A 14,540-nucleotide genomic window follows, 5' to 3' on the forward strand; every position below is an offset into this window, starting at 1 on the left:
TGAAGTCCAGGGCTGCTGCCTTGCTGCAGGCCTTTGCCACCTTGCGCTGGGTGGTGAATTCCAGCAGGCAATGATCGCTGTCACCCAGGTGGTCAAGCACCTGCAGACCCCTCACCAGGTCATCACCTGTGGCCAGGACCAGATCCAACAAGGCGTCTCCCCTGGTGGGACTGTGCACCTCCTGGGTTAGATGGAGGTCCTGTATCTCGGCTAGGAACCTACATGAACGGTCAGACCTGGCTGACTGCTCTTCCCAGCAGATGTCTGGAAAGTTCAAGTCACCCATGATGACCACACAGCATGGAGCTGGGTTGTCTTTTTCTGTTCTTAACATGTATTATTTTTTTAATGGAAATAAATCAGAACTAGAGAGGTAACTGGGACTGAGAAGTAGGAGGAAAGCATTGTGAGGGAGACATAGGCCACTGAGACAAGTGGAATTAAGGATAAAAGTAAAATGAGCCACTGTGACATGGGTTTGCTTTTATGGTACTACTCTGTTTACCACTAGTTCTGTACCCAACCAAGGCAGATGGAGCAATCAAATCAAAATGGCTAAAGTTCTATATTTGGGAACTTACATAATTGGCCTGATGTCAGAAAAGCTGAATTTGGATTTATATGCTGAATTTTCTACCCCTTAGTTTGCCTTTTCAATGTTATCACATTAAAGGCTGTTTAGACCTCATTACTATCTCAGTGTTACTTTTCCATATAAGCAGTGCTGTAGGTGTACTGAGGGGCTAAGAGCTTGGAAGATATGTGAGGGGCGTGTGTATTGGTGATGTTCTGCATTTGTGATATCCCTTTTGTGAGTTTACCCAGCTGGTCTTATGTTCTAACAGGGATTTCAGGCAGTCTGAATTTTGATGAGGAGGACACAGAAGAGGAGGAAGAAACTGAAAAAAAGTCAGGATGTCATTCACCATATTCTGAATCCGAGAGACCTAGTTCTGCAACCAGCCAAAAATCTGCCACAGTAAGTGCCATGACATCTCTTTGCAATGAGGATCAGGTTTGTGCTTTCTGATGTCTACCCCAGTGTTAAAATACATTTAATTGCTACAGGGCTTGCAATTATACTCATCCCTGCCAGAGGGTGTTCAGGGTAGTTCAGCTCCCTTGTTATACATCCAGACTTTTATTACCATGGTCTCTACCCATTCTATTGGTACTGACTTGCATCATGACTGCACAGGTGGTTCCTCTAGTGCTCACTCCTGCAGGTGGATGAACCAATACCACAATTGAACCTGTAGTGCTTCTTCTGTTTCAGTTACCAGTCTGGGCTACTGAAGTTTCAGTGATGGTTTTAGCCATACAAAGACCAAAACCCAGTCTATCTCCCCCACAGTGCCCATAGTTTCACAGTTTGTTTCTGTGACAAACTGATTAAAAAGTACTTTATGTGTTGCTTTATTTTCCACAGTGTTTTCCAAGTTCATTGTTATGATAAAAGCAGCATTTTCCCCTTTCAAAATGATATCTTGCTTGCAACTGTTCCCCTTCCTAGCAAATGTTCTTCCCCCTGGATATGGGAGACTCCAGTCCAGTTTCTCCTCTCTCAAAGGGCCAGTCTTCCCTCAGGATAGGGAAAACTTCTGCCTGGTTTATTCTTAATGGTGAATTCCTTTCTTGAGACAGATATCCGTGGCTTAGCTTCCCTTCTCCAACAGAGCATTTTCCTCTTAGGACATGGAGCCTCCTATTCCAATAAGTCATTCTTTTCTTGGGTTACCACAGCCTCTGACCAAATTCCATTTTGCTAATGAGAGTGTTATTCCCACAGGAAACAGGTGCTTCCTGCACTGCATCCCCTCACACAGATGCACAGCTGGGAGAAGTGGAGAACTTGGAGGATTTTGCTTTGTGCCCTGCACCCCGCGGCATTACAGTCAAGTGTCGAATCACTAGAGACAAGAAGGGAGTGGACCGAGGCCTTTTCCCCACTTACTACATGCACCTGGAAAGGGATGACAACAGAAAGGTATTGGGACTAGTTTAAAGTCTGCAGCCCTAAGTTGATGAATTCTTTGCAACAGACTTTTCAGTATAATGTAAAACAGTGCATATATTGGCACGAAGCTAGGAACTTTGGGAAGAAATTATGTCAATAAGGGGACAGCAGCAAGTCTGTGCCTGGACAGAGCACTAAAGCTGACATTGGGAGCTTTGGGAGCAGTACTATAACAGCCTAGGAAGTGAAGTATTATTTTCTGAATGGATTAAAAATACAGGAGTAAAATAAGAGTGGAAGGTTGAGTGCCTGTTTAAACAATTGAATGGGCTACTAGAAAGGGGATCTATTTTAAATCTGAGTCATCAGGTAGGTTAGGATGAATTGGAGGCTGAGCAAGAATACAGACTGTTCATTCATAGAATGGAGAAAAGGGTCTGTGGTGTGGTGAATGAGCTAGGAGGTAGGGAAATGCAGGTGTAGCAAGTCTGTTGAAGTGGATGGTAGGTAAAAGGCAAGAGATGATAAAGAGTCACTGGGATAAAGGTCTGAAGTGGTGCATTGCAACTGGGTTCTTTCAGAGTTCCTGCCTTAATCAGAGTTTTGTATTTCCAGACATTCCTTCTTGCTGGGAGAAAACGGAAAAAAAGTAAAACATCCAATTATCTAATTTCAATTGATCCAACAGATTTATCCCGAGAAGGAGAAAGTTTCATTGGAAAACTCAGGTAAGAACCACAAATCAAAACCATAGGCAAGTGTACAATGTGTAGGCTCATGCAGGAGGTTGGAGTTCTTCACTGGCCAAATTGGAGGCTTGAGCAGCACTCTAGTTTTGCTTTTGAGCATATAACTAACTGTACCCTGTCTTGGGTAGTGTAATCCATGTTTCTCCAAACCACAATCTCTTTCAGAAAGATGATGGTGGTCATTTATATAGAGGAGCCTGACAGTGCATTTCCAGGTCAGGTGATGGACTCAGTCTGACAGGCATTTTTATTAGTGCTGATGATAGAAAAATTCAGATGGGAACATCAGAGAGGCTGAAAGTTTAATTGCATCACGTGATCTCCAGGAGAAAGCCGAGTTTCTCACTGTTTGTCTTGCCTGTTTCTAGATCTAACCTTATGGGAACTAAATTTACTGTCTATGATCATGGAGTTAGCCCAGTCAAGGCACAGGGGCTAGTGGAAAAGGCCCACACCCGACAGGAGCTTGCAGCCATTTGTTATGTAAGTTACCCCCTTCCTTCCCAACTTTTTTTCCCCCTGAACTCATGAATTGCCTCAGCCCAGGAGATGTGAGGAACCTGTAGTCCTGTGCAAGGAAAAGCATGCAGTGAAACTTGGGGTGCTTCAGCACATGGTGTTCATGATTCAGCAGAAGGTGCTCTCATTCTGTATCTATCCTGAATCAGTACAACAGGGTAATTGGCATTAGACAAGTGGAGGAAACTGTCTTTTTAAGTTACACAAAGAAGGTCATGAATCATGTGTATTCCTTGTGGAGCTCAATGGCATTTAACAATCAGTTGAGTGAGTGAACTCCAGGTTCTGTCAAGAATCTAACCTGCTAATATAAATGCCTCAGGGGTTTTGCACTATATACAGTTTTTGTCAGTTTCCATCCTAACTTAGATAGGGGCTTCTGTAATAAATGCAGAGAGTCACCTAAAAGATAACTTTATTTTGATGGTGATGAAGAAGTGATACAATCAGTTATTAAAGTTTGTAGAGCTTTGTCTATATATGTGTAAGATCATTAACCTGTTTCTCAGAACTCTCCTTAAAATACCTTTTGAGATGGAATAAGATAGGTCCCAGCTCCAGCAACATTCACTCTAATCCATAGAATGAACTAGTATGCTTGAGGAAGTTTCTGTAAGATTATTTTTAGGATGCATTCTGAGGTATGCACAAAAGGACACTTAGAGTGTTTTGAAAAGGGGAGGGGGAGCTGCTGCTTTGTATTGCTTATACTTAGCTGTTAACTACTAATGCTTACCTGTGCACAAGCTAGGAGCCATGCAAATGTAGCAGAACTGCTCCAGCTTTAACAGTGATTCTTCCAGGTTTAAAGCTGGAGCAGCTTTGCTACATTTGTCTCTCTCCCAGCTTGCCCACAGGTAACTCTCAGAAGGTACCAGCCATTTCATGCTCCCTATCCGAAGCTCTCCCTCCCCTTTTGCAGCCACTCCAAGTTCATGCCCTAAACATCTTCCTTTCTATTTTGGGTTAAGATTAAAATAGCCATCATGACAGATTTTTGGTTGAAGACATTAAAATGAATGGTGGGCTGAGGACCAAGAAGGCAATTTGCCTTTGCTTCCCTGCCTGTGGACTAAATGGAGTCCTCTGCAGTAGTTCCCTGCTACACTTAAGTGTAATTTTGTTTCAGATGCTGACTAGAGTTGCCGTGTTGCCTTCTCTTATCTTTTATGCCAGGGCACATTTTGAGAGAGATTTTTAGATATATCCATAACAATAATAGTAACAAAGGTAAGGAGAGTGTGATTGTTCATTCTCCCAAGAACCTTATGTTTTCAATGGACAACATACTGATAAGACACAAAGGCAGTTAAAGCCATACTGACCATAAATCTTACTCAGACCTTTGTTGCTAGCAGGAATCTGGCATGTTTTTCATCAACAAGGTAAATGAAATTAGTTGTCTAAGAATCACCCTAGCCAAGTTAGGTTGTAAAGCCATGCTGTGGGCTATGGGTAGGGAACTGCATTAACCAAAGAGTGATGATATCTATATCAATATCTATATCTAGTTTACAGGGGGAGGAGTGGGGGAAATATTCTGTTCCTAATATTTAAGGCTTGTTCAATTATGGTTGCTGCTAGTATGTATTCAGTATCACGTGGACCAGGTATTTATTTAGAATAGTCTCATTATTCTCTATGCTGTGTGGAGCAGGGCTCCAGTTCAGAATGTTTTTCTTTGCCTTTTAGGAAACCAATGTGCTAGGATTCAAGGGTCCCAGGAAAATGTCTGTGATCATTCCGGGGATGAATATGAACCACAAGCGGATTCCAATTAGGCCACGAAATGTAAGTTTGGAACTGTCAGATACCAATAGAGCAAGGCAAAGGATGCTAACTGTGTAGCACACTATGGGTTAATTACTGAAACGTTAAGGGAAAAAGGCCTTCTGGCTTCCAGTTATCTCACTCCTAGAACTGTTAACTGTGGTGTGCCTTTTCAAGCCACTTGTAAGTAACTTCCATAGGATATAACTGTTTTCCTTAGGAGAGTAAAATCTCATGGTTAGGAAACTTACTTGTTTTTATTTATTTTGGAGCCTAAAATCTCATTTTCTTAATTTTAGTGTATTGTTTGCTTATACAGCCCTCCATATACCTTACTTGTCATTTAGCCAGCTGAACATAAATAGCCCTTTTAATTGTAGTTGTGTGTGTTGTGCCTAGGAGGCCTAGTCTTAGACCATAACCTCATGGTATCAAAGATTTTCGTGGCTGATACCCAATAGCTGATTTATTAAGCAGCCATATTGGCCAATACCAATCTGATGACAGGGGATGCAGCTGGGTAGCAGGGAGAGTAGCTGCCTGTAGGTAAGTCTATGGAGGAGAAGGGGTATGGGGTAGGGCAGATCGAGGCCCCCACAGTGAGAGTGGGGCAGAGGCAGGGGGTGCTGCCCAGCCAGGGCAGTGAATTGGACCCAGGGCTGGGGCCGGGGCGGGAGGCAAGGAGTGGGACAGAGCTGCAAAAGCTCATCCAGGGGATTAGTGTCCCGGCCCTTTAAAATGGCGACAGGAGTGCTTGAACTAAAGCTTGTTGAATGAGCTTTAGTACAAACACCACTGCCATCATTTTTAAGCATGGGAATGCTTTTAAGTGGAGCCAAGCCAGGCAAGGGCGGATGCGAGCTGCCTGCTGTGGGCTCAGGGCTCTTTGCTCTGCTGCCTTTGCCCAGGGATCCCCACAAGGGCTGCAGGCCCCTTGCCACCTAGCAGTGGGAGGCACAACTTTCTGCTCCCACTGCTGCTGGGCAGGCAGGGGATGCGTAGCCAGTGGGGGACTCCCAGGGCCAAGACAGCAGGGTGGAGAGTCCCAAGCCCAAAGTTGGCAGCTCGCATCTGTCCTGCAAACAAATTGGGGGGGGGGAATGCCCCCCCATGCCTCATGGGGGCCAGTGTGCAGCAGCAGGGAGCCCACCTCCCTCCCACTTGGACAAGCTTCCTGTGGCTCCATCCCATTCCCCATCCTGGCTCCAGGTCCCAGTCACTACCCTGGCTGGGCAGCACCCCCAGCCCCTGCCCCACTCCCTCCCTCACTGTGGGGATCTTGATCTGTCCCCCCATGCCCCTTCCCTCCCCCCCACACCCTTTCCTCCTCCACAGACTTACCTGCAGGGACCTGCTGTCCACACTGGCCAGCTTCATTGCTGGCCATGTGCATGTGTGCAGCTGCATACACGCATGAAGTGTCCAGGGGCCCTGACCAGAAACTATAATTCATTATATTTATTGGTGAGCATTATCAGCTATACTGGCCAAAAAAAGCTAATAGATGATAATATAAATTTTCCTTTGATCGGTGGTGATCTGATATGCAACCAATATATTAGTGCACCTCTAGTATCAGGTGCTATAAAAACAGAATAAAGACAGTCCCCTTTCCCAGAAAGTTTCCATTTTAAGGGCCTGGACACATGACATACCTACAACCTCATGACCCCATTCCTTACTCCAGTATGAAAAAAGGAGCAGCTACACAGTGTGTGGCCCCACACTGGTATAACTTACTGAAATCTAGTGTTTACCCCAAGGTTTCATGGGTAAAAATACACAAATGTAAATCATACCACTGTAGGTATTGTCTTCACTCCTATCCTGGGGTAATCATTTGTTCATTGCAAACAGGTTATTGCTAACTCTCTGCCATTGAGTAGCAGCTACTCTGGGAGAGCTGATCCATTTTAGCCACCACTGTTTTACAGAAGCAGTGTAAACTAAATCAGTGTCAATCTGTTCTGTGTTCAAGCCATAGGTCTAAAACAAAAGGCAATAGGTGAATACAGATGGAAGGGGAATAAAAGGAAAGAATCAAACAGTATTGGTCCCCATGACAGGCAGTGGTGCCAGCACACTAACAACCTTATCATCATCATCATGTTTTGGCGGCATCAGGGGAAGAATTTGATGAATTTGAATGAGGATAAGTTGCTATTTTTACCAATAAGTACAGGGGAGTCCTCAGTGGTAAAGAAAGGTATAATGGATTTAATGGAAGTATGAGTTTAACATCTTGAAAGTGAACAAAAAAAATGGATGGGATGAGGATAGGTAACAAAAAGCCTGGAGAAAGCAAGTAGTTTCTGTTCAGTACAGTACAGAAGAGGGAACTAGTGGAGGTCTGGAAAGAGAGTGGTGACATGGCCTAAGTCCTGGGGCAAGAAGCAGGTGTTTGTGTCTCCGTTCTAAGTGAATAGGAGTGGAACAATATGACATTTGTCAAAGCCAGAAAAAAAGGATGTTGCAGTAACTGAGACAAGAAATGGTAAGAGCCTGGACAACTATTTGATTGCGTGATTGGATAGCAAAATCAGGATCTAGCGGTGAAGGTAGATGAGTCATCCCATAAGAGAATGCTGTAAGTGTTTCTGTTTGTGACCAGCCAGCTCCACTGGAGAGTGCACTTGGTGGTGGTGGCAGCAGCAGGGGAGGGAATCAGGTCTATGGGTCTACCCCCTTCCAGGGGAAGCCATCATTTAAAGAGAGCTAAGAGACTGTGGTTAAGACTGTCCAGCTCTTAACTGTCCTAGGGACTGTCCTAAGAAGCACAAGTATCTGAAGGAGGTCTGGGGTAGGGAGTGGGAGGATGTCCATGGGACCAAGGTTGAATGATAGTTTTTTATGGAGTTAAGTACCAGATGCAGTTTAACTCAGGGAGGTATATTATCGCCTACCATATGTAGGATTGTCTCTGAATAAGCGGTACTAGATCATCTTTAAATGATAGTCCCAATGTGCATTCCCAGAGTCCTGTTGGCATCTTTATAGACATAAGTAAAAATGGATGTATAACTAAGCAGTGAGCCATTCAGAAAATCCCAAGAACCAGCAAGCATCCCTTCATCCTGCCCTGATACTTTCTTACTCTAGCTCTCACTCAGACCTCCTCAGTCAACTGCTTTCCAAAGGTCCCACTGAATAACTTAAGGCTATGGATAAATGTACCTTTACACCAGGGGTGGGCATAATAGTAGATCCAGCTGGCAATCAGACTCCATTTACCAGCAACCCCTGCCCGCGCAGCTCCCAGCTGGTCTCCATGGAGACTCCGGGAGCCACGCAGGCAGGGCACGTGGCTGGGCTGGGAGCTGCTCTGTGCCTGGGGTCAGGATCTTGGGGTGGTAGCAGCGTCAGGCTGTGGCAGTCCATTCCCTGCACACCCCTGCAGAACCTGCGCTCATTGCAGGAGTGGGCAGTGGTTTGCGGCTCAGCTCCAGCCCTGTGCTGTCACCACCTCAAGATCCCAGGGTCTCCCCAGCTCCACCTGCCAGTCTCGCTCCTGGCCACAGCCCCCATCCTATCTACCTGGCCATGTGCCCTGCCTATGAAGGTCTTGCCTCCAGTGGTAGGTGCAGGATAGACAGGCTGGGGTGCCTGGGCAGCGGAGCTGGTGCTGGCATCAGCAGCCAGACAGAGCCACTGCCACAGGGGCTGCTGGGAAATTGAGTCCACCATGGCCTGGATCCAACCCTTGGGCCAGATTTTGCCCAACTGGATTCTGCTTTATACTGTTTAAAAGGGCAGGGGGTGGGGAGGGGCATGGATTGGGAGAGCTTGTCATTTGCTATAATGTAACTGTTATAGCTAACTTGCCCTAATGTTGATAGGCATGCAACAGGGTTAAAGTTGCAACAGTGTTGCTATACTTGTAAGGATACAGAATCAGGCAGACATAAGTTACATTGTAATAGCTTGTCCTATTGCTACAATTGTTACATTTGTCCCTACTTTTGGTTTACATAACTTTTTTCAGGATGATTTTGTTTAATTATTATTATTTAGCCTGTATTGTTGGTTCAGGTTGAAATTTATTGAACATTTTGACTTTTTTTTTTCCACTTCTCCTTTGAGCTGATTTTGTCCTCGCTTCTTGTTTCTATTCCAGGCTTGACCGTGCTCCTCAGATATGATAAATGTGCTCTTTTCTACCCTGCCACTCCATTACATTTTCTTGCATATTGTGTACCTGTGTCCAGTCCTGGTTTAATGGGGGAACCACTTTAATCCATGTCTACTGGTAGCCCACTGCCCCTTTGAATTTCCCACTAGAACATCCCTTTACTAGGGAGTTAAAATAAATATATCTGAGATCTCTCTAAAAAATCAGTCCTGGAGGGGTAAAGGTGTTTAGGAAGTTAAAAATCCTCCTGCCAGCACACTGACAGTTTGTATAGATAATCAATATCTTTGATACTGGTAGAAGGTACATACCCTCTCATTCTTCTGGTTGGAATTGAGATGCAATAATGACAACCCAGTGGGGGTGCAAAATAAATCCTCAGACCCAGGAATGTGTGGAACTGTCCCTTGTTCCTGCAGGCTCTGATTAAATCAGCTTGTTATTCTCACAGTAGGAGAGTGGATTAACATGAGAAAGGCGGTAAATAGAAGCAGCCCCTCCCAAGTATGGTTGTTTTTTCTCTTGTGCAGGAACATGAGAGTTTGCTGGCAAAATGGCAAAATAAAAACCTAGAGAACCTAATTGAGCTGCACAACAAGGCCCCAGTTTGGAACGATGACACTCAGTCGTACGTCTTGAACTTCCATGGGAGAGTCACTCAGGCTTCAGTGAAGAACTTCCAGATTGTCCATGAGAATGACCGTAAGAGCCCAAGGGGAGGCGCGGAGGTGGATGGGGAGAGGCAAGGGTTGTCACTCTGGTGAAGAAAACAGGATTGCCTTGTTGCAGCTAACTAAATGGGGAGGGCACCACTCCCACAAGTAAAATGTGGGATAGCTGAGGACAGCATGAAGGATACAGCTCACAGGTTATCAGTAACTTCCAGTTGGCAGTGCATAATATGGGACCTATCCTTCAATTTGGATTGAGGACAGAATAACTGCCCTGGAAAGGGGCAAATGCTGAAAAAAGAAGGGGGAGTAATGTGGGATAGCCAAATCAACCCAGCATAGGTTTGGAGCAGCTCTGTAAAGGAAAGCAGCAGGATCATTGTTGTAAGCAAATTTTGTGCCCACTTTGGTAAAGAAAAGAGGAGTGTTGTCATTCCAGCCAAGCATACATGGAACTGCTTCACTCACTGTTTCTTCTCTTACCTCTCTCTCTCTTTATGAAATTGTTGACCAATAAAATCTCTCTTGGTTTCTTTAGCTGAATACATTGTGATGCAGTTTGGTCGTGTAGCAGAAGATGTGTTCACTCTAGACTATAATTACCCGCTATGTGCCCTCCAAGCTTTTGCCATCGGACTCTCCAGCTTTGATAGCAAATTGGCCTGTGAATGAGGGAGGCAGTGGACTTGGGCATGAAACTCGCTCCCATTCCTGCACCTTGTAGCTGAATTCTGTTTTGAATCATGAGAAATAGCCTGGGGGACAGAAGGGAACTGGAAGATATTGTTCTGTGGGGATTTGTAGGAGGCAAGCAATATATTTGGGAGCTTTACAACAACAGATGGGAATGATGGCCCTTTTGGGAGGGAGGGCTCTGCATATGCATTGGGAGAAGAGGGGCAAGGGCAGGCAACAAAACCATGCAATATCTTTACATTACTAGCATTAATGCTGCATAGAGAATCCTGGTGGGACATGCTGTCTAAGAGCAGGCTTAGGACTTAGGTCATGCTCCTCAGCTGCTGAACATCACTGTGACTTGGAACTCCCTGCAGCAGGGATCAGATTAATAGTGTGCTAGTGCCCATATGCCTTGGATCTCTTGCAGTGCCCCTGGTGCTCATGCTGCCCATTTCACTGTGTGTCCATGGTACAATTATTTCAGACAGATACAACATGGGCTCTCACCCTGCAGAATAACCCTCTGTCCAGGGCAAATTTCAAAGAGAGAGGAGAGAGTCCAAGCTTGATGCTTCTCTCCAAAGATCAAAGCCAAGAGAGAGTTGCATGCTGCAATAACCCCTTCTTACTCTGCAGGATGATTATTTTATAGGCCCCAGTTCCTTTTAATTGTTCCTGCTGTGCATTGCCCTGCAACAACCATTCTACCAAATAAAGATATAAATATCAAAAACTGCAACTGTCACTTCCAAGTGGGTGCTATTTTATATTACAACCATCATGGTTTCTCTTTTCCCTGGGAACTCTACAAATGGGATCAAGTAGATGATTGGATGTTAAACTGGCTAAGGGTCCGTGCCATTTGTTTACAATGCTATTCTTGAAAAGCAGCATTCTTCTGAGCTTACATACTTGATTCTAAAACTTGGTCAGTCAAAACCGCTTTCTAAAACTTCATGAATAAAGCTCAGTGCATCGGGTAGGAATGAACTGCTGCCAGAATCATTTACTTTGCCTCATTTAACCTTTATCTCACCATGCAAGAGCTTCTCTTGTAGCAGCCTGCTTGGCCAGTGCCAGTTCTCTGTGGTGTGATATCTGCAATCATGACCTAATGAGAATGTTTTAGATAATAATTTGAATCTGGATGTGAGAAGATGCTAATTTGCCAAAAAAGGAGGTTGCAAATGTTTCCCAAGCACAGATAAATAGGAATTTTGCACCAGGGGTGGCCAAGTCTTGCTCCTAGGACTCCAAAATGCTGCTACCCTTATTTTTCATCTTGGATTACAGGCAGTGGAGACTACAGATCACAGTGCAGAATGCTCTCCTCCTTAGTCCTGATGGCCTTGGGTCAAACTAAAGCAGATCATGACATAGTCCATGGGCTCCATGGGCTACACGTCTGCTGTGTTTTAAAAGGCATCCAGTTTATATCACACCTGTTGTGCAACTGCCAGGTAAATTGCCCATATACGCCTCACTTGATCCAAGTGTGGGTGTCCCGTGCTTTGCATGTTGTGATCTGTGTAAAAGTTGTTGCTAGCCAACTAGCCCCCTTGGGGACTCATGGCAGCCAGACTCCCACCATTGTACCATTCTCCATGGATTGTCTCATCTACATGTGTTGCATTGGGGGATGTCATCCTGTTCTTCTCCTCTAGAGATATGAATCTGTATGTAGACATTTTCTGATACTGCCAGAAAGAAGTACCCTCAATCATAGTCCCATGTAATCCCTGTATTTTAACTGCAAACGATGAATTGTCGTTGATGGCTCCAGCTCTAGAAAATGCATCTGTCTCAGATGCTCCAAGCTTTATTGGCTGTGGTGCCATTGCCTTCAAAGCAGCCTCTTCCCTGAGTGCTCCACTTAGGAGAGCTTGTGTCATGTGCCTCTTTTGTGCCTTCATTGACTTCCTGCTTGTTGTTGAGACAGACCTGGGCAACAGTAGTCAAGAGTACTCTGTTAATATTACCCCCTGACTACTCTGCACTGCCAGTACCTATCTGGAAAAGCTAAGAAACCGGTTCACAATGCTCCTGTCTCAGTAAACTTTGTCACTAAGACTATATGGGAGAAATTGGCTTGGGGTGACTTGAAGGTAGTAAGTACCCTGCCTTCCAGTCTAAGACAAATTTACTTATGCCTGGCAGGCCATCCTGCAACACTTCTGCTCACCTCTCCAAATGGGCTCTTTTATCTATTCCAGTTGGGAAGCTGATGTCTGAGCCCAGCAGATGATAGCTATGTCAGTGCCTGGGACCCTTTGATCTCTTCACTGAGTTACATGAACTGATTTGTTGTGTTTTCTGAGATGCCTGTTCTGCGGGCACATGACTTTTTGTGTGTCTTCTGCTATTGACGCTTTCTTTTTCTCTACAGTTATTGAGGTATTTTTTAAAGGGATTGTATAGTGACCCAACCCACATTGGTGTTGAAGCCATGCTAGTCACAACTGTGTTTTAAAAGCAGTTACTGTTGGGAGGGTCTTCACTGGGTTTCCTGTATTGCTTTGGGGAGGGAATTTTTTTGAAAAGAATACGCCTATGTGTTAGGAACCCATTTTAAGAACTGTCTGTGAAGTTGAATCAAAAAGCATGGGAATTTTTTTTTCTCCCTCCATAAAAGCCCCTGTACACCCCAGTCAGGGAAATAGTACATTGAAACTCTAAATACAACTTTGGGTAGCTTGGCTTCAGCCCCTATGTAAGCAGGCACATGGGTCTATTGTTACTATTAGAACAGGCAGTGGTAAAGCAGGAGGTAAGTGTATACGTCTTCTCAGGTGCCTTCAGATACTTTGTACATTGGAAGCTGCAGTTCCTTGCCCCATTCTCTCTCTCGTCTTCACCTACTCTCACCTTCAGTGCTGCTCTGTGTATGCCGAAGATCCATCTAAAACACTGGGGTCGGGGGGGGGCATGGCTTGGTATACTCCATGCTGCTCTAAATGCTTGCATTTGCACTGCAGAAACCTCCAGTACCTTTGGTCAAATGCAGTTTTACATAAATTGTATATATAATTTTTGTATCTTATGGAAAATAAAGTAATTTATAAAAAAAAAAAAAGTGAGCTCTAAATGAGTTATTTCATATCCCAGAATTTTTGCTGCCTGTGGCATATGTTCATTGTTCTTTGTTTCTCTTTTTCTGCCTGTTCTCCTCCATCCATTCTATGGCTCCATCTTATATCTATATCATTCTCTCCTTATCAGCACTGGATTTATGTCTATTTAGAAGTGTGCAAATCAACCAGGGGACATAGAAGTGCCATTTTCTTAAATTCCCTTCCTCTACCACTAACAGTCTAGCTCAGCCATTCCATTCCACCCCTTCCTTTTGATTTTCTCCTGTGGTTATTCATACTCTGTCTTCAAGTGTCATGGCTGCTTTTTTTCAGCTTCAAGTTTGGGCTTCAATGGGACATGCAGTCATCTCGATCCCTTGTACCAAATAATTGGATGGGGTGGTTACAAAATGGAATCAATGGAGTTAGATATACTGTGTTTTTATTTTTGTTTTTCTTGTTTTTATTGGGATGAGGTGAAGAGAACCAAGTGTGTGTTTCATGGGTCGGGGGCGGGGGGGGAATGTGGTTATTCCTGAGAACAGAGTTCTCTTGTTCCTCGACACAGGAAAGATCTGACTTTCTAGGCCCCTCCTCTGTGTGTTGACTGCATACCTGGTCCCCTTTCACATTCTTTGCAACTCAGTCAGGATAATAGATCCACTAGGAAGGTGCTTTCAATCTTCATATTTTCCCAAGCAGGAAGCAACTGTGACCGTCTGAAACCTGAGATCCTGCTCCTGCCTTTGTTTCAAGGTAATTTTGCATCATCACAGATCCTCACAAGAGGTGAGAGGCTTCATACCACTGTGAACTGACTGCCCAGAGGAGTTTTCTGTCTATTGACTCCTCTGTGAAATCCTATGAAATATGAACTTTCATTTCTACCCAGGAAAACTTTTCTCCAATGCCTGATGAAGGGTGTTTGTGCACAAAAGCTTGCAATTAAAGAAATTTTGTTTTGCAAAAATGTTGGTTTAATGAAAGATATCA

General features: G+C 44.4%; 1 protein-coding gene across 1 annotated transcript in view; it reads left to right on the forward strand.

The window, feature by feature from the left end:
- The window catches only part of TULP3 (tubby like protein 3), a 53,560-nt gene extending 40,011 nt beyond the window's left edge, over positions 1 to 13,549 (forward strand). Inside the window, exons 5-11 of the mRNA XM_019544181.1 lie at positions 846 to 979; positions 1,790 to 1,987; positions 2,573 to 2,685; positions 3,075 to 3,189; positions 4,918 to 5,016; positions 9,655 to 9,826; positions 10,334 to 13,549. Of these exons, the coding sequence (XP_019399726.1) occupies positions 846 to 979; positions 1,790 to 1,987; positions 2,573 to 2,685; positions 3,075 to 3,189; positions 4,918 to 5,016; positions 9,655 to 9,826; positions 10,334 to 10,467 (965 nt within the window). The 3' untranslated portion in view covers positions 10,468 to 13,549. The remainder of the gene's footprint in view (positions 1 to 845; positions 980 to 1,789; positions 1,988 to 2,572; positions 2,686 to 3,074; positions 3,190 to 4,917; positions 5,017 to 9,654; positions 9,827 to 10,333) is intronic.
- Positions 13,550 to 14,540: the final 991 nt, after the last annotated feature.

Source organism: Crocodylus porosus, unplaced genomic scaffold (genome assembly GCF_001723895.1).
Source record: "Crocodylus porosus isolate Cpor-Errol unplaced genomic scaffold, CroPor_comp1, whole genome shotgun sequence".
Taxonomy (NCBI): domain Eukaryota; kingdom Metazoa; phylum Chordata; order Crocodylia; family Crocodylidae; genus Crocodylus; species Crocodylus porosus.